At 41.9% G+C, this 20,842-nt stretch overlaps 1 protein-coding gene across 1 annotated transcript in view; it reads right to left on the bottom strand.

The window, feature by feature from the left end:
• cdh23 (cadherin-related 23) overlaps window positions 1-20,503 on the bottom strand; it is a 181,402-nt gene extending 160,899 nt beyond the window's left edge. The window contains exons 1-3 of the mRNA XM_053874275.1: window positions 20,381-20,503; window positions 5,505-5,592; window positions 2,394-2,468 (exon numbers count right to left, since the gene is read on the bottom strand). Of these exons, the coding sequence (XP_053730250.1) occupies window positions 2,394-2,468; window positions 5,505-5,589 (160 nt within the window). The 5' untranslated portion in view covers window positions 5,590-5,592; window positions 20,381-20,503. The remainder of the gene's footprint in view (window positions 1-2,393; window positions 2,469-5,504; window positions 5,593-20,380) is intronic.
• Window positions 20,504-20,842: the final 339 nt, after the last annotated feature.

The raw sequence follows: 20,842 nt of genomic DNA, 5'->3' as shown, positions 1-20,842 counted from the left end.
TTGGTGTGCTGCCAGACAACACCAGAATCAAATACATAAAAAGAAAAAAAAACCTTGAAGCCTTGACACATTTATTCGTCAGTCCTCCACTCTAGAACAGAATACAACAGAATCTCTTAAAATAACAATAAAAAGTGTAGTTCAAATGCGTGACCTCCAACAACAATGCATGTTTTGAATAAAAATATGCATTTTTGGCGACAGTAAATACATTAGTTGTGCAGTGTTTTGTCTGTGGCTTAAAAGTGTTTTAAAATATTTTAGATTCAGTTGTAATGCTTTCAAATCACATGCTTGGTTAGGTCAGTATCCTGGTGTCACCTAACATGAACATCCGGCTGCTACCTTCTCACCAAGGAACTGATCACTGGGCTCAAGTCAAGAGCTTGGCCTTTCAGTCAGTCATGGTGCCTATTAAGTACAGACTGGAGAGGTCCTGGGGACGGGTGAAAAGAAGAACAATAAACAACAAAGAAGAAGGCGCACTGAAAGAGCAGTAAAGTGTTTAACTTTCTTTTATAAAATATGAAAATATTACCAATATGAGTCCTTCAGCTACATGATCGCTTATCAAGTTGTGCATTTTGTGCACAAAAAACAAGAACCGTTGAACAAAAGTACGCTATTTACTGTTGAAGAAAAGGGAAAAAAATATATATATATATAATCCCAGGACAATCAGTGTTGGTGTTCCGCAACCAAAATCAGAAAAGGTCATATGTTAGCAAAGCTGTGGACAGTGACAACCTGAAGTAGACCCTCAGCGATTGTTTAATTTTTGTAATTATTATCCTTGGCTCCACTTAATGCATCTCAGTTTCTGTCATGCATAAAGGTGAGTCTTCAATCTAAACATGTTTAAGTCATAACATTTGCGTTCAGAAGACATGAAGAGAAAGGAGATCTTATCTATCACACGAAGCAGGTCTAAGGAAAACACTTGGATGTTTACCCTTTATTTGTTTACCCTACATTTACCCTTGCGATTCATCTCCTCTCGTTTCATGTAACCCTGGACAGTGTGTGCGAGCCAAACCTAGCTACTTGAATCAGTTGACAGAACAAGCACAGCGAGAGGCGCACCAGCGACTCCCATGTTGAGCAACTGCAGCTCCACCATCGCAGCACCATTCTGCCACATACAGTCCGTGTCTGACTCATTCACTCGGCCACTCTGTGTACATCATTTACAAGTGTCTTTCTAATAAACTTGTTAAAATCCCCTAAATATCAAGCCGTTTATTTGTTGGAGGTCATCCAGGAGAAGCCCATCTGCGGCGCTGATAAAGATAATCTTGACGAATGGTTAGTGTCCGATCACTCAGCCCATGATCGCTCCGCTAAAGAAGCCGTCCCAGCCTAGGACAGGACATGACGGAAAGCTCTCCGGACCAGTGCAAGTTAATGTTGGACTCAAGCCCAGCTGCCGGAGGACACGGTGATTCATGACCAGAGGGCAGCCTGGACGGCGCAGTTAGGGAAATGAGCACCACCCAGCAACACGGTTAATGGCCTTCAATTGAACACCAGCAAAATGAACGGATGGCCTGCTGCCAGAAAGGGTTTAGGGGAGAACACTCCAAACCAGACAGCGATTAGAGAAACGCCGTTTGGTTTATGATGACAGTGTGCCTTCGGTTGTAACTGCCACGTTCATTGGCAAAGCACAAAACAGTCAACTAAGATTGTAATGATAGAGAAGACGCTGCAAGGCATCGCTGTCTGCGGTTGATAACCAAGGTTTGGCTGTTACTTGAAAGTTTTATGATTCACAGCGAAAACGGTGAAAAATGGAGGGAAATAAACGGCAGGCTGTCTGACAGATGTAGCCGCTAATATGCATCGAATGCGAGGAGGGCGACAACACAACACAAAGGTTCTGTGATTAAGAACAAGCCAAGTTTTTAAAAAAAATCAATACTATATATATATATTTAAATGCAACGTCATCCTGAGCGACGACACACCAATGAGCACTAAATTGACCTGCCGATCACCATCGCCCACAAAACTTCAAAAGAAAACAGACAGAAAACAAATCCATGAAGAATCATGGTTCAGATCCCGACAGCGGCGGGTGACAACATATAAGCTCGCGTACAATAAACCCAGCGCCACTTCTATTTTTCACTCAGACATGAAATATCTAAGCTGCTCCGCCTTTCTTCAGCTTTACGGCGAGTTGTGTATATTGCAGCTGCTGTTTAGAATCAGGCATATCTGGGAGCTGCGCTCACACATCCTCTTCTATCAGTGCCCGTGTTCCACTACAACACATCTCTCCACTCCTTTTTGAATTATGCTCGAGTGACACGAGGTGAGACCGCCCCTGCGCTAAAAACAAGTACGCTTTGCTTCGAATAAAAGTGTTCTCCTATTCCGCAGACACTTACCAACGGGCATATCTTCGTAGATGAGGAGATATGTGGAGAAGAAGTAGTTCAGGAACCGCGGCGGCTGGTTGGAAGCTGCGATGGACAGAAAGAGAAGTCATTCAAATAATATCCTGAAGCCATCCGTGGAGAATTGTGCCTGGTTTGTTGTGAAAACACTTCAGTGCTTTCGTACATTATAGCGCATATAAATAACCTAATCAGGAAGCTCAACACTCTCCTCATAATAGCGGTGTGAACTCTATGGTTAAAGGCTGAAATGTTCAGAACCAAATGGGCTTAAAATACTGAGTTTAAAATACTTCGTAATACATAAGTAAAACACATTTTCAACGAATGTTTACGTGTACCTGTAGGAACATTAAGACTAAGGAGTTGAGAAACTAGTGACTGCATTTATGATGCAGTATTAAACAGATTTATGTATTTAATTTATAAAAATGCCAAAATAAACCTTTTGGCTACGTCATGTGACTTTTTTTGGACCTGGTTAGCAACGCGGCGAGCACTTCTCCCTTGGGCACGAGTTGGATGGATGAGTGAAGTCGCTAGAATCCAACTGGATGAGCGCTGTTCTCTCCCTCTTCTCTTATGGGACACAAGTGTCTATGATAAATATATTATGTTTAAAAAGTTCTGGTTCATATATTGATAGAGAGGCAGCATGGGACAGGCTCCAGCATACCGCAACCTAGAACGGAACTCGGCGGACAAAAATGTTGGATCTTTTGTGCGTCGAAACGTACATGCTCTCTTGAGTTAGAGCGGAATTTCTGTACGCGCATTGCCAAGAACATTCTCACCCAATGACATATGCAGAGTGACTTTAAATTCTGACACATTGCGTTACTTTAGGTACTGCGACATATCTCGCCACATACCCATTGACATTAAGGGGGGGTCTTATGAATAATACTTATGAATAATTACGAATATGATAACTTATTACTGGCTAACATGCTGTTAGACACATATGAATAAGGCGTTTCCTTATGGTAATATATGCTGTTGTTTATTGTACTCCACTAGCAGAGATCTGAAATCAGTTCAGGCTACATTAAAATGTGTAAAAAAACAAAAACAAATGCATGGCCTATATTTGTTTTCTGTGGAAGCTACCAGAATGTACTACTTAAGAGGCGCCTACTGCGTCAGTGGAGTTGTGAAGGAGGTATAAACTCATCACTTGACATGAAAAGAAATAGTCAGTCACTCACCAGCACTAGAACTTTTGTTACTAGGGCAAAACGAACATTAGGTTGTGTCAGTTTCTTGTGACCCGTGTTCTGCTGCGCTTCACCTCCGCCACTTCAAGCAGCGTCCACTTGATTGACACAGGACAGGGTGTGTAATGGTTCCAACAAAGCTAAAGAATATCTGTTTTTTTCAATGCACGCCAGCACCCTTTCGCCTGAAAAGCCTTTTAAAGACCCCTTTTTAAAGCCTGATAATAATATTTTCATGATGACTTTAGGACAAAGAAAAACATATTCTAATAGCTGGAAAAATAAGATGTACTTCTAAGATGTACTTCTAACAACAAAGCATCTCTCTAGTCTGGGAATGGTTTGATCTCCTCCTGTCTCCAGTCAGCGCACCACCTGCTCCACCAACCAGGTGTGAGACAGATCTCTGAAAACCTTGAGGTTTCCTCTTTGTAGGACAGTATGCAGAAGGTCAAGCGCATTGTTGTGCTGATGTCCTCCACCAAGGGGTTGTGTTTTCGACAGCGTTGGTTCCTGATTGTGTTGGACAGATTTTTATGATTTTTTTTCTCTCCAAATATGTTAAATGGGACAAGGCACAAATGATTCCATTTTGGGAGAGATCCGTATCGCTGTGTGGATCCAGGGATTTTTAACAGTGGGATATGGAGCCACTTTCAGTTTTTGAAGAACACTTTGTCATTGGGAGTGTGTGTTGGGGCGACTGGAGCTGCTTGGCAGAGGTTTGCGCTCTTGGAGTGCTTTTCTTGTTGATGTATTTGTCAAGGTTTGGCTATGTGAAACATAAACAACAGCGCTCCATCTAGATGTAAAAAAAACAAAAATCAAACACGCCAAACCCACTGTTTACATCTGCCTGGGTTTAGCTGCTCAGCTACAGTGTGATATATATATATATATATATATATATATATATATATATATATATATATATATATATATATATATATATATATATATATATATATATATATATATATATATATATATAGATATTTTGATGACCTCAGGTACCTGCTTTAGGCTCCAGGGTTATCTTTGATCATCTGAGCTCGCGGGCAGAATGCAGACTCCCTGTTTGAAGTCTAAGCACTTCTTAAGGTACGCCAAGTCTTTAGAAGTACTTGATACTTTTTACCAGACAGGCAGCCATTTTTTATTTATACTGTCCTTTGTTCAATGTAAGGATTTGCACCAGGATGTCATCTGCCCCTCCCCTCCAGACCGGTGGCCTCATTGCCGCGTCAGGCGCGAGCCGTAAGATGCAGATAGATGGCCGGGAAATAACTAAGGCAATGGCCATCAGTCTAATGCGATAGATCAGAGATGTAATGCGCGATGGAAGCACAGGCTGGAGGTGCTAAAGAGGGGAAGAGATAAAATGAAGAAGGGGCACGGAGAGCGGATAGAAGGCAAGAGCAGGCAGCTGAGAAACTCCAAAGATATAAAAACCCAGATAAAGCCATTGTGCTTGATGGAAAGGGGTTGTGGCATTCACTTAATAACTTCCAGTTCTGCTGCAGCTCTTGGCAGGATTTGAGGTGTCTCCTGCTCGTCACCGCGAGACAGCTATGACTTTAAACACTGAGGTTTCTTCCTCTGCCTTGCGCTCTCTTGGAGGCACAGTCAGCAATGGAACCAAAATGCTGAAGCAAGATTCAATGATAGAGCAAGTGGTAAGTAAAACAGGGAGAGGGACTGATTGAGATTAAAGGGGAGAGAAGTGTTAAGAGGGTTATAATCGAGACTCATCCCTTCATTCTTCAAGGGACAACACTCTTCTATTTGTCTTCATTTTGGCTGCAATTGCACGGGGTTATTCATGGTGTATTGAGCTGCACTGTAAGAGAGGAATAGTGCGGTGAGCGACAAGACCTTGGCTCACCTTCACAGTAAGAGTTGAGAATTACGAGGGGCAGCAGGAGCTTGGCAAATGACATCATGCCACCCGAATCCACGCTCCACGGCATCACCTGCAGCGGAGGAGACAACAGAACAAATCCCTTCAGTTAATGACTCACAACTGAGTCGAGTAATGTCAAAGTCATTTCTGTTCCTGGTGTGATTACTGCGTAATGATCAATATAATTACAGAAATCCAAACCTGTGTGTGTTGGTGTGTCCGCACCAGATGGTGTGTGATGCTAAAATCTACTTTGAGGGCTGATGCAAAATTCAAAAGACATAATGAAGACATTGAACCCCGATTTTCTCACAACAGTCTCGTGAATTAAATGAGCGAATATACAGTGTAATTGACATTTCCTTACAGACAACACAGCAAAAGCGATGATCTCAGTCAGCATGTGCGGGTCATGATAGAGGGGGTTACGCCGGACGCTCACTTGCAGGTGTTCAACGTCAATATTGCTGCCAGGAGAGCAGCAAAGACACGGCTTTAATTAACCGTAAATTGCCGCACGGCTGAATTGTTAGCGATCATGTATCGATCCATTGTCGCGCGAGGCGTCCAGTTAGGAAGCAACTCTGGAAAATGATTGGTCACTCACAGTGCCTCTCATGGTTGAGCCCACGAGGCGACAGCGAACCAACAGCCCAGAGAAGACAGTATAAAATGAACCGCGGTTCCTCATACGATCACGTCTACAGTACTCCTTCATGTATTATTACAGCATAAGAGGAATTCCATTTACTGACTTCGATTCACCAGTCACGAGGCCAAAGCATTTAATAACCTCCACTCCATGGCGTCATATGGCAGCTGTATGGTGAACCTACAGTATATACAGGTTTGCAACACATAAACCAGAAGCATCCCAGCAGAGCAGTGATTCTTCACCGTAGGGGCCGAGGCCCATTGGCTGGGCTGTGAGAGCCCCCTAAAGGGCCGCTAGAAGGTTTTTGTTTTTCACGTCTGGGCCGTGAGATGCTCTGTTTTAATACATTAGCCACATATGGGGGCAGTAGTGTGTCGCTGAATTGACTTGACAGCTGCAAATCTGTGATAGTTAACAACTATATATTGAAAAGAAAAAAATGATCAAGAAAGTGATGGCGCCCCCAACAGTAAACACTGTTCACCTGTTGGAGCAGTTTTTGAAATGAATTACTTTCATTTACACTTTACTTATCTTCTTTAGAGTTTATGAAAAACAAAATATTTTGATATTTCAAGCTTTATTATATTTATTTTTTTCAGAATTATATTCATGATGTATAGTTTTTCCAATTTTCTGAACAGTTTGCATCAAGGGTATTTTTGTCTTCTTTTCTTTAGTAAATTTGGTGAACATGGTTCTGCTGCTGGATGGACTTTTCCATGACAAGTACCTTTGCGCTGATCACATGGTTTCATGTCATTTTCACAAGGTTTTGGTTTGTTTACATGTACGCTTATTGGACACAAATGAAATCAGTAATTCTGAAATCAGTACTCACAGTAATGAATCAGTTCTATTACTTGAATGGGGCCTGGACCCACTTGTTCTGGAAAAGGTGGACCCCGAGATCAAAAAGGTGAAGAAGCCCTGCATTGGAAAACGTGTCAAAGTCAAGGCGAATCCTTCCTCATTTTCTGTGGCCTCTCCACACTTTCAATAAGTGTATTTGACTCATCGTCCAATTTTATACACACGAAACTCAAGTGTGAGCCGTCGACACAGACCACACAACAGAGATTTGAGTTGTTTTACGAGCAAGTGGACATTATACAAGGAAGCAACCCGGAGGTTTTCAACAACCTGAAAGTGAAACAGATGGAAGATGGAAAAGAGGATGTACGACCAAACAAAAAAAAAAAAAAGTGTCTCATGCTAAGAGGTGGAGGTGAACCACAGATATGCTTCACGCTAAAATTTGCCTCCAAAAATTCAAAAGGAGACTGATGCCAATCTTCCTGTAATCTTCCTGACTCCCCATTGTGGACAGTTCACATCCGGTCCCACATGACCGAGTTTCCCATCCCTGCACAACAGGGTCACAGTAGGTGGAGCCTATTCCAGTGACTTGGAAACCCCTCTCTGAGCACAGTCCATTATTAAAACGATAATAAAAATGAACTTCGTCATTAATTGCTATGTGCATGTTCACTATTTTCATCTCCTCCACTCCAGTTTCCTGAGTCAGTCCACGACCTCGTCTGCGCCTACTAACAGGAGGGTTCACTCTGCATCGGTTTTTTTTTTTTTTAGACGCATCTCCAGGCGGAATGAACAAAGTGATCCCTCTTGTCTGTCGCATCTTGCTATGAAAGCACAGTTTAAGGCTCAGCAGCAGTCAGTCATAAGTGAGACTCCAGAAGAGCAACACAGTACAGTGTTGAAGAAATGAAGGGAGGAGAAAATAAGATAATAGTGTGGGAATATTTTGGCTTTAAACCAAATAAGTGAGGTGAGGCCAACAACATGGAGGAGCTGTGGTTACAACAAATAAGAAAACACATCAAAAACATGCCTCCTGAGCCGTTTTAAAAATAATAAAAATATTGTTGACAATGATATCGTTCAATAAATTCGTAGGACCATTACTCGGGTCTAGACATCTCAAGACAAATCAGCTCTGTGACGTCATGTGTTGTATTGGTACTTCGAGTAACACAGCAGAAGGATAAGTTATAATCTCCATACTTGATACAGATTTTAAATATTAAAGAGTTGTGCTGTAAATATAAGAACCTCTATAAATACTAATGACTGAGGTGGTTACTAACAATTTTATTTACATATCTCCCTCCAAAATCTGCTGATTTCATATCATATCTACACACCACATTTGACAGCGTAAACAGACTCATAAACAACGCCAGCGGAAAATGATGGCAACACAATTCCTCTTGCGTCTGAAGTTGTAAAGTTATATTAAATGTCTCGCAAATTCGATTTAGACTAAAATTACAGGTGAGTGAGAAAGAGGCTGCTGGATATATTTAAACACATCGCCGACATATGTCTCGATACCAGAGGTAGCAGTGCGTGTGTGGCAGTTTAAATTGGCCCATTCATTTTCATTTTGTTAGTGTTATTGGAAATGTATGCGCATGACTGTCTGCAAACTTCTACTGAACTGTCAGTAGCTTAACCATGATCTTTAGTATTGTAATTAGCAGTAATAAATGTGTAACAATACTAACAACTAGTCACATAACACACATATTTTTATATCCAGTTATGCCAACATGTTATGACAGAAAGTCAGCATTATTTACGATTCATAAATCATCTTCTGCCCAGTACATGCATCTATACATGGACTTGTTTTTGCAAATATTCACCCACTATAAATCATCATTGTCCATGCAGATTCCTCCACAGACATGAACACTTCAGTATCCTCCTTTGTCTGATTTAGCACATTCAACACATTTTTTTCTTCCACTTAACAAGATCTGCTGAAAACTACTTTACCTGTTTTTTTTTTTTTCCTTTCTGTTTCCCCTAAGTGCCTCTTGTGCATGAAGTACTTGTCTTCCGTCAAATTGTCTCTTGAATGTGGAACCAGTTTTTTTGTTCTGTTCTTGTGTATAATTTATGAAGAGGGCTGGTGTAAGTTCGTCTTCACTTTGCATAAGCGCACTGATCTCTCCCTGTCGTCGATCTGTTCCCCGCTAACCCTGGCTGCAAATTCCAAGAGACATCTCAGATATGACGAATGGCTGAATATGATGGGGAGAGACTGATGAAGATGGACGCCTCCGTCCGCTGACAGTTGACATGGGATTTTCCAGCCGCAGCTCTTCTGCAGCAGCGAGAACATGATGACTCAGAATGAAATATGGGCACCAACGAAGCACTTGAAAAGTTACACTGTTATTGGAACCCAGCTTCAACAACCGTTTATTGTCAGGACAACAAATACAAAGTGAGAAAAGCGCTCTGTAATTCAAGGGCATATTTCATGACACAGCGGCAAAACTAGTGTCGGCAGTATGGGAATTATCAGTTCAGCACCTTGGACAGCGCACACTCTGGCGCGTGTGCGGGTGATGATTCACCAAAAGAAAGTTTCAAAAGATGCGTATTATTTCTTATTTGTTTCCCAGTATTTTTTTAAAGACAAATCTAAATGAAAAGAAGCCAGTTTTAACTACAGAGCAGTGGACTATTTTCAATTAACATGCTTCTTTTTGTGTTTATTTCTTAATAGATTATTATGAAAATATTAGTTTGGTGAGGATTTTTTAAAAATAATTCTGTGTGGTGTGTTGCATTAATCCCAGAAAGTCACTGCAATGATGTGATTTACATAGAAAAAGAAAAAAAACTGAGGCAAATTACAGTGGTTCTAAATGTTTCAAGACCATGAATAACACATGAAAAACATTCATAACTCCTGCTACATTCACTGTGCACCAGTAGATTTTTTTATATGTTTTAACTCAGAGAGCCAGAAAAGAAAACCTTGAGTTGCCCTTTGAATGTAACTACAATGCAGAATGAGTTATGAGCTGGAGGCTTCCAGAAATACTGTACTGTACTCGAAAAAACATACAAACATGGCCGATAAAAGCTACTTTTTTTGTGAATTAGACGCCTTATAAATTGTTGTGAACCTGATTTTTAACTTTAAACAAAGACCGTGGCATCGAATGAACTTGTAATTCCACTGAGAGCCGGTGAGTGTGAGCAAAAGCATGTGCTGAGGTGCGAGTGACAAAACACTTGGCTCAGGTGGACACCTTCCACTCACTCAGCTATGCACGGGGCAATTAAACAGTACATGCGAAGCAGGAGGGAGATTGTCAAAGCAAGCCGGTCCTCGCTGCACCACCTTCCCCCTGGACGGGGTGTAATGTCACTATCAATCCATTCTTCACTTTCTCCTCCCAGATTGTGGCTGCGCTCCTCAGCACAGCACATTGTAGCATCTTAATCTGAGCTGCTGTTTCCTTCTGCTCATGTCTCACTTTTGCTTTTCAGCTCGACTTATTATCTACGTTGGCTCTTGTCTCTTCCTCCTCTGCTCTTCCAAGCAACTGGCCTGATCCGATTAGACGTATATTCTATTGTTGCTCATGTCGGGGTGAGCTTTGGCAGATAATTGTGTCTCTTGTGTCCTGGTGTAAAATGCCAACAAAACAAATACTTGTTGCAGATGGCCAGGCGTTTGTTGTGTGGGGTCCAAACTCTTGCTCTGTATCTAAGCAAGGACACGTCGACTTAAAAGATAACTGCTGCATGCAAAGATTCCAGTTTCAGAGGGAGAATATCAGGCGTTTGCTACACTTTTTATACATTCAAAAAGCCACTGTTTATCCATAAACACTATGAATTTTCTTTTGAATAACAGACCACAGATGAATGCACCTCCATTATTGGGATTTTTTGTGTCTCATCTTAATAATTTCATGTCTTTCATGAACATTAAGAATAGAAAAAGAGTGGCTTTTGTTAGAGTGAGTGGTCCAAATAAGTTTCCAAACATGGCTATAGGAGGATCAGATCAACTCATGCAGCACAGCAGCCAAAGCAAAAACTGCCCACCTGTCTTTGTGACGTTCTCTCCAGAAAACAACGGCAACAGATGTTGATCTGACTGAAAACATTCAAGCACGTCCTCCGCTAACCACCACCAGGCTACCAACATCTCACACAGAGAACCACAATTTAGCACCAAAATAAACCTGGCAGAACACAGTATGTGACGCTACAAACAGAACAACCTTCCATGAGAGGTATGAAACATCGATGTCTCAATGTAAACTGTCTTAACTGATATTTGACAGTGACATTTTATATTTATCCAAATACATTTGGGTTTTTTTTTGCTTATATCACCCATCCCTGTGGTTGACTGGATTTACTTAATTTCATATCTAGATTCTTATTTATTCAATACTTTTGATAATTTATTTGCAGCAATTTTAATAACAGTGTGTTTTAATTATTAGTATTATTATTATTGTTGTTGTTGTTGTTGTTGTTGTATTACAACAGTTAATGCACTCATCTATAATGTATTTTTCCTGTATTAATAATACAACATAGAGCATTTATAAGGCTTTATAGGATCTGTTATGAATGTTCTTCTAAAGCCAAGAACTCCCTTACTACTAAAGAAATTGTTATAAGTTGTCATACATAATTATGAACATCCTTGATATCTTCCATAAAGCTTGATAAAATGCACTGTGACGTATCAATGATACATTATAGATGAGACCTTCATATGAAGTGTAACCTAAGTAACCGACTCACAACACACAACACAACATAAGGTCATCACACAGACAAGCTTATTACACAGTTATACACAAATGCTGCTCTGGAATAAGGGGCAAAAATGATAAGAACTGTTCTCCACCCTGCTCAATTTCTGTCTAGAAAGTAAAGTATCAGAATCAATGTTATATAATGCAGGGAAGTGCGCGTCATGCAAACGTTAAATGTACCTATAAAGTATTTAGAGGAGACTGAAATAAATTATGGGTTTACGCTTTGCAGCGAGTACCTGTTTCTCTAATAAAATCACACAGCATTTTTATTTTAAAACCTAACTCCATGCTGACCACGCGACGTCCCAAAAGCTGAATTAGCTCCGATTCATGGATAACTCCTCTGGGATTTGTATTTGATGGAGAGAAGTTGAAGCACGAGGCTCATCTTTCTCTTTCGTCTAAGGCTAAATTCACTAAAACGACAAAAGCTCTCAGCAGTTCCCACTATGTTGGAGTCAAGGATGCTCGGGTCGCAGCCCATAATGAGTTGTTCCTCCAAACCCAATGTGACAGTAATATGTGATTAAGGCTGTCACGAGTGAAGAGTAATATGTGGAAGTGCCATGTTCTCCCCAGGGAGTCCCGCCTTCCCTCATGGCTGAATCTCCCAGCTCACAGCACTCAATACCATCGATTTCATGGCAATCGTGTCTGACTTGCCTGAACCTCAAAGGCTGTGGTATCAGCAAGAGCATAGTGAGCCTGAGGCGCCGGCCAAATCTGGATTATCGCCGCAGATCAATAGCAGATTCCATCTGGCCCTCGGTGCTCATGAAAAAGCCATCACTCATTAGCAGAGTGATCACAGGCAGATTATTTGTTGTGTCAGGAGCGAAGGGACGGACACCTCAAGTGATGCCTTCCTTTCCGTGGGCTCTTCACCGCCAGCCTGACATGCGGCTGTAAAAGCCCGACTCAGCACATTTTTAACTCTCACGGCAAGTCAGCGGCGTAAAAGAGCAGATCATGCATTTCTCATCAGGAAAAACTGCCCCCCTGCGTTAATGCAAAAATATTTTGGTCACATATTTAAGGTCTTCCTCGCGCATTTGCAACCAATATCTTTTACGGCGTCATAACTCAAAACCCTGTTTGGGACATTAAGTGTAGCACTGTGTCCATCGCAGGCAGCTGTGATAAAGCGATGACAGCCGGCTTGTGCTCGGCAGACTGACCATGTATGTGGAGAACAGCTGGGACTCACTCCCTGTGATCTTGGCTCGCTGAGGCAAAATTTAAAAAATGAGTGAGGATCATCTTTTATAGTGCGCCTATTAATAATTGTCCATGCATAAATTAAGGTGTGGAATGCTTTCTCACAAATGTTCACAGGTACATAGTTACATAAACATGTATCGGGGAGCTCAGACCCCCACCAAGAAAGGAGACGACAAAGCAACAACCAAGACCACAAAGGCTCCAAAAAAAAGGCACTTTCTCCAGTTATGGCTCCTTCAATGCCATGCTCTAATACTTTATCATGAAAAGCTTTAAGATGATCCAAATATCTTTCAGGAGCACAGATTCTGATGTGATTCTCATTATGCTGCAACGAGTCAATGGGACGTGGGCGCTAGAGCCACGTGTGGAAGACGTGGAACTGGGATGTCACGTTGCGAGGAACGTGTAGTTAAAGGCCACGTATCGAGGACGTGGAGTGGGACCCAATCGCAAATGGTGAAAGTTACAATGAGGTAGGAGTAAGTAAGAAATAATATTTAATAATTAAACAAACTGAAACTCAACAGAAAGCGTCACCGAACCGGGAGAAACAGAGCAAACACAGAATGAAAAAACAGAATAACCAAACTAACAGAAGTGCACAAACATGAGTAAAAAGTCCAAACCGAAAGCGTCACCGAACCGGGAGAAAACGAACTTAAATCACAAATGAAACCGAGAATAAACTACAAAGGAAACCAGGGAGCACACGGAAGCACAAAGAAACAAACACTAAACTCAGGCACCACAGTTCAACACAGAAAAATCCCAAATAAGCTAGCTAGAATGAGAGACCGAAACAAGGAGAACCGGGAGTTGAATGAGCTAGCTAGCACACAGAACGAGAAACCGAACAAAGGAGAGCCACGAGAATCGGGAAACGAGGAGTCCAAAAAACTCAGGAAACGGGAGACAAATAGGCGAACTCATGGGAACCAGCAAGAGACTCACAGCAACTCGAAGCACTGACAGGAAACAATGTGGTAAAGGTGACGATCTGGCAAACAAGAAGCAACGATCTGGCACACGTTGCTGGAGCCCAGGTGTTTATGTATTCAAGTTCATCAGGGGTTAATCGGCTCCAGCCGTGTGCCAAAGGAACAGAGGGAAAAAAGCCAAACCAGGACTCGGAGCCAGGAAGCGGAGCCATGACATATGCAATGAACATCACTGAAACAGGTTTTTACAAATGGAACACCTCCTTGAACTTGGAAAGCCCAAACCATCCACTGACTTTTAGGGGTCTCCTCAACCTAAGAGAACAAGGTTCAGGCTTCACATATATGCATCAAGTCTAGGACTAGTCAACTATTAACTTCGCCACCAACAGGTTCGTGAGTCGATTAGTCGTGACGTCGGCACTCTCAGCAGAATCCGCAGTCAGAGGGGAAATAGCTGAGGCTACGGAACCATCGTGACCCAAGATGTCGAGTTCACAAAGTTCACAAAGTTCACAGAGGACACATCAGAGGACAACTACCTCTCACACCACATTTTGAGCAATTAAAACTGAAATATAAGTTTATATAACTTTATATATATATAAGTTTATATATAAATATAAGTTTTAAAACAACATTTGACACTCTAAAAGAGTTGACAAGACATATTTCCTTTCATAAAGGTCGGCGATAACAAGTCAAAAACAGTCCTTAGTCGCAGCCCTAATCTGGTCAGAAAACAATGAGGCCAACAAAACTCAACCATGACATTTTAGGCCTTGAACACTTTATATCCAAACCTGCCTCACAGTCAACTGCAATGGAATGACAAAAGGATTCAGGCTAAGATAGATAAACACAAATATTATAACTCATTTAATGAATAAAACATGCATAAAAGACAGGTGTTCTTCCTCTAGAAATGACACTGAAAAACTAATGAAATATAAATGTAAATGTTTCGTAAACCAGCAACTGGTACTGTAGTCAAGACCACATCAACCGAGACCAAGACATAAGCGAGACTGGAGAGTAACGGTAAGAGTAAGACCGAGTAAGACCAAGATACTGGGAGGTCGAGACAGAGACAAGACCAAGACAGTTGATATAGGGAGTCTCCAATTGATCCATAAAAAAGCAGGTGCAGGCGCATATTGTTTAGCCAGGTGCAGCAGCAGTTTGACGGTTAACAGTCTCCAGACACATTATTGGTGTTTAGGTATCCGCCTGTTTAGTTGCAACACTGTGGCCCTCCTGCGGATAAATGTAGAGGGAAAAACACAATAGAATTTGAGAATTTCATTCAAATATTTATCAACTTTTCTTTCAGGTGCATTAATGACTCAGGCTGGGATTTGTCCTCTTCCACCGCACCGTCTGGTCACCAATAATTTTCACGATATGAACCGGATTTATAGGCTCACTTGTAAAAAAGGAGAGTTTATGGTTGAGTGAGCAGAGCAGTGGGTCGTTGCTTTTCAGAGGTTCTGCTGGCGTTATTGGCCCGCTATGGTTGGCTTTCACGGGTCCACTAGCATGTTCAGTTTTCCTCCCATTATTTCTACTTGATCAAGGTCAGAGGTCGCAGAAACCGAAAACCATCGCACGCTTAAAGAGATGACCAGCATTTACAGTGAATTCAATTGACAATATAGATTCATTCATCACCTGGGTGCAAGTTTCCCAGAGCTGGAGATGAGTATGTGTCCGAGGAAACTACTGAGACCACGAACTGGACTCTGAGACCACAACCCTATCTGTGACTGCTGCTCCCCATCACATGAGTGTGTGTGTGTAATTCTTATCCTGCGGGTGGGTGAAGAAACAGCGAGCGAAGTGGCCTCCCACTGAGCTACTTGCTGGGTTACACAGTTGAACTGAATTGTTTTGTGCTGATTCTAGGAGAACCGAGGTGTTAAAAGTTAATTAAAGCCTAATGATGCAGTGACAGAGGTCAAGCGTGAGTAACGCTCCATTGTGGATAGTTCTGAGAGCGAAAATGGCTCAGGAAACACGATGAAAGGAGAGGAGTTTGCATTTTTGACGATGAATATTTTACATATTCATGAGCGTCAGGCCGTCTTTGATGGTTCAACTGGTCAATGAAGGTGAATATTTCTGATCGATCTGCAACAGCGAATGATCGGGAGCGCAGAAAACTGGATTGGGATGATCATATGAAGCGATGAAATCTGGTTTTGTTTTCGTGTATATAGCAATTGGACCGCCCCATTCATAGCAAATGTAATGTCCGCCACCAGTCGGTGAGTCAGGGCAGACTTCCCCTTCCATCTGCCTCACCGCTCTCAGCCCACGACGGATTCTGACTCGGATTTCAGCAGCAATAAGCGCAGCTACACAATTTAAGTCACGTACTGGTGTCAGTTTACCGACTCATACACGATAAAAAACACGGTGAATTCAGGAAACCATGTTTGACTGAATGAGTCTCACGCTTGTGAATGAGCCTGTTTCCTAAATGAGTCATTGATTCTGTCTCCAAACTCACTCTCTTTTATCTGGTAATGAAATACCGGGCTAATAATTTGAATCATTACCTAACAAGAATACACCTTGTGGGGACGTCGGAGTCGCGTGCGGAGACTTTAACAAGGCTCCTCTTTGGCTTGATCTGCGGCTCTTTGGTGGCCAGGCCGTCCCAGTAGATGCCTGTGTGTGTATATCAGACGGCATAAACACAGACAGCTGTGTCAGAGGGCAGCCGATCGCCTGTACAGACTCATTCATCTCCTTTTGTCTCCCTCTCTCTCTTCAAACGCTTCATCCCTCCCACAAACAGCTGAAGGTTTCTCACCCGGTGGAGGGATCAAAACACACCATTTAGCGGTGCGTCTGCAGCACAGGTGACCTTTGCATCGCAGCACTTCACCCCTCTCCTCGTTCACTTCTGCTCCACTGTCTCTCCTCTTTTGTGTCACTTTATAACGTTTCACTCCTACATCAAGGCGCCATGGCGGTTTGTGAATACCGACACGGATTTAAAACCCAGTCACTGCACTTTGTGGTGCTTCTCCGTGTATTGGACAAACCAGTCAATCATCCCACCTTTTCTTTTTCTCAATTTCAACAAGTAGGAAAACACTATTCAGTCACCAAAACAACTGACACAGGCAAACTACATTGCAAAAAAATCTGTTAAAATTGCAGCATTTTGCATTTTTATACTTCTGACAATTTACATATAAAGTATGTTTAAAACACTGCCATCTAGTGGTCAACGCCAGGTGACATCTATGTTCTTTAAGGAGTATTTCGTCTGGCCGACTACAGTTACCATTTATTTAGATGTCACACTATCATTAAATGTTTGGACAAAATATGTTAGCACACACACTTTGGCTCTTTCTTTTAGTCAGCGAAATAACAGACCATCCACAAGCTTGTCAAAATACTGCCACAAAATAAACACAATAGAAAGTGAATAGACTTAAAAATGTGTGAATTAATATATTTCAATATGAATTTAAATAGAATCTCAAGGCCATATTTAGACTTTCATTATATGGTCAATGTGTTTTTGTACCCTGTAAAGTAAAAATCTTTTTTGAATTATTAAAAAAAGAATTTATTTAAAAAATGTATTCACAATATCGTTTTGTTTTTTTTTTTTTTTTCTAAATATCTCTTGAGTATTCGTAGCAGCAACACCATTATGGTCGTTTCGGGTGCATGTTTAGTTGATGCCAGGAGAGCGGATGTATACAGCACTTTAAATGAGGGACATGACAAATCCTCACCCAGACAGGCAGCTGAAATGCAGGAATTGATGGCTCACCTGTAAATAACAGACTGAGCAATATCATCTCCTCAGCCCTGCGTTTCCCGACAACCTGTTTTCTTCAGTTCTGCCTGACTGCTCTGCCTGATATAATGACCACACACAGCTGGAACGGGTGGAAATTGAAAAAAAGCGTCTCTAACAACCATCATCATTCCAAGTTGAAGGAACATCTTGTTGATAAAAATATGAAATATTAAACGACAATACGTCACATATATTTGCCCAATATCTTAGATGAAAACAAATACCATAATTACTAGAGAGGTAAATTGATACTCTGATTATGAATTAATGCATGGAGATGAGCAAAGGCATTAAAAGAATGAATAAATAAGTGTGACAGTAGCAGCATTATATTTCAGAGATGACACTGGTGACAGAGGAACAAATTCTGCTCAAGGTTCCCCAATAAAACAGACAAATAATAGTGATGTATTTATTATACATTGCTATCTCTGCTGTTCCATAATGTTTTTAACACTATTTTTTTTCATGTGAATCCTGAAATGAAAATATAAAGGAGGGTTTCAAGATCTCTATGTTCTCTGTGTGAATGTGGTTATGAAGCAACTTTGTGCGGTATAATAACATTCAGCCTGAAAAGTTGTCAAGCTCATGTTAAGTTGACATCTACCAAGTGGATGGTTTGACACTTGAATGTTGCCTTCCGTGAATAACGCCTAGCATCATGAATGCATAGCTGCACTCCTAAATTCTCCTTGTAGACTGATGGATAACTCAACTTAAATGGCTAAATAACTGACTTCTTTAATACAGATTTAAGTGAATGATGGAGTTATTTTCATACAGTAGGAACCCGCTCCACCTGACGCAGCCATGGAACAATCCCCCCCCCAACAGAGCGACCGCTCTCCATTGAACATTCAGTCCAAATGAAATATATCATCACAATATCCATCGCTTCTTCCAAGCCTGTACTTCCCTCTGTGCCTTTCCTCCACTGCAGTTTTACTTCTCCTCCCTCCGCTCCGTGCTGTGCCCCCTGTCTGAGATCTCATCTTGGGTTTCATTTGAGTCTGTCAGTCAAGGCAACTGTCAGAAATGGACTATCCATTCCAATCAGAAATTTTTCCCCCATTCCGAATCGCTCACGATGGAGAACGATTATCCAGCCTTAACATGGTCGTGTGCAGTTACCGGCAGCAAGCACAAACCTTCGTGTGCTGACTGCAGAGCTACATACGGTAATAATCAAACATTGAAGCTGCAGCATGAAATATACAGTCAAGATGTGAAGCTCAGTACAGTTGCCGCATGGAAACCTGACAACAACCTGGATGAAATGGAACATCAAGTCGGATGTAGTTTAGCATGTGCATGCTGCAGGTGTGAATATCAATATTTCCATTTCATTTTAATGCAACATAAAAGGAGCCAGAGGTTAATGATCCACGGATGATAATATTTACATATTGTAGCTGAATTATAACTATCAATCTCAAATGGTTTTATTGGACATGGAGAAAAACTCGGGCTACTACTGTGATGAGATCGGAATATTCTATTAGCTCGACTAGATATGATTTAGTGGATGTTGGCAGATGATTTTCATGTATTTACTCCTTACTCTGCTACGATAACAAACTGAAACACGCCTAAGAGTCAGATACTTTTTAGAGAGCATTTGTTCATTTGCTACTGCTTGCGTCGAGCAGTTGTATTCCGCAAGTGTTCCAGCAAGTCACAATGACATCTCACTATTTTGAGTTATCATTATCATTACGTAACCCTTCTCAAGGCATGACAGTAAATCCAGACTAAACAGTGAATTATGTGGCCATGTACCTGAAGGCCAACACCCTCCTGCTTCTAGTTGTCTTGAATACGAACTGCGGACGAAAGTTTCCAACCTCCATAACACCAGTGAGACGAAAATTAATGAGTGTGTCCAACCAGCCGCCACATTTTCGCTGCCTTCTTTGTGGCCCGATGAAAACGTTTTTATAAGCATGGCCGTGTTAATTAAAAGTGCATGATCAGAGAGGGAGAACACCATTAAAGAGTCCTGACAACATTTGTAGCAAAGCAGCTATGAAGGCGTTGGGTCTAAAATACCATCAATAATAAACATGTCATTGCATGTTAATAAAACAAGGCTAAAAATAACTTTAATATCTTTGGTTCGCCCTGCAGTTATAATAAACGCTTATGCATCCGTTAAAATTCAATATTCACTTCACATCTCATAAGACTAAAGGAGAAAGAGCCCAAACCGACGTGTTGGCTTGTAACCTGCCGGTGCGTTCATGTGACACATGAATAAATAAGTGGCAGCGCGTCGCTTCCCAGCAGGCACCTCTGAAGTCACCGCGCTACCCGAGATAACGGTGGACACCTGATACCTGTGTGCGCGCATGTTGCCTCAACAACCTTCGCGGCTCCTGCTTCACCTGTAACTTTCGCATTGACCCGCCAACCACGTGGACGCTCATTAGCGTCACTGCGCGACGCCACTCACGGGCGACAAAAGTCAAACAGTTGGGGATGTGGAACTATCTCGCAGGCGACATGTTCTTGGAAACAACCGCCCCTAACCTCGTCCGCAGCCTCCCACAGCGTGTCGACCAACTCATAGCGGGATGATTATGATCATATCGTCCTACCTTCCTCGTCCGTGTCCGTGGCTGCTGAGCGCCGTTAGATTCGATTGCTTGTCCCGCTGTGAAGCGTTTCCAAGTGTCTGGCTCCCTCCTCTACCTCTCTCCCTCCCTCCTCCTCCCCTCCTCTCTCTCTCCTCGCCTCTTGCTCCATCACCTCCACTGCCCTGCTCATCTCAATATATGCATACCTGTACACGCAGGGCCGCCCCCAGACCACTGAGGGCGCCAGAGAGGGGGCGACTCCTGGGAGCCCTGAGGAGCTCTTGGTCTTAACGCAATGTTGACTAAACGGTATTTGAATTTGAATGTAATATTATTTTTAACACGCAACAACAGTGTAACATTTGAGTCCAGCGTGACGGAACCCTATTCGAACCATCGGATGATGAGGCAACACGCGGCTCCGAGCCTGGTCCTATCGATGAGCACGAACAAGAGACTTCACTGTTCATATTGTTACGTTGT

The sequence above is a fragment of the Synchiropus splendidus genome, chromosome 9 (genome assembly GCF_027744825.2).
Source record: "Synchiropus splendidus isolate RoL2022-P1 chromosome 9, RoL_Sspl_1.0, whole genome shotgun sequence".
NCBI classification, from domain to species: Eukaryota; Metazoa; Chordata; class Actinopteri; order Syngnathiformes; family Callionymidae; genus Synchiropus; species Synchiropus splendidus.
The sequence above is the reverse complement of the archived record's forward strand: the minus strand, read 5'-3'. Positions and strand labels throughout refer to the sequence as shown.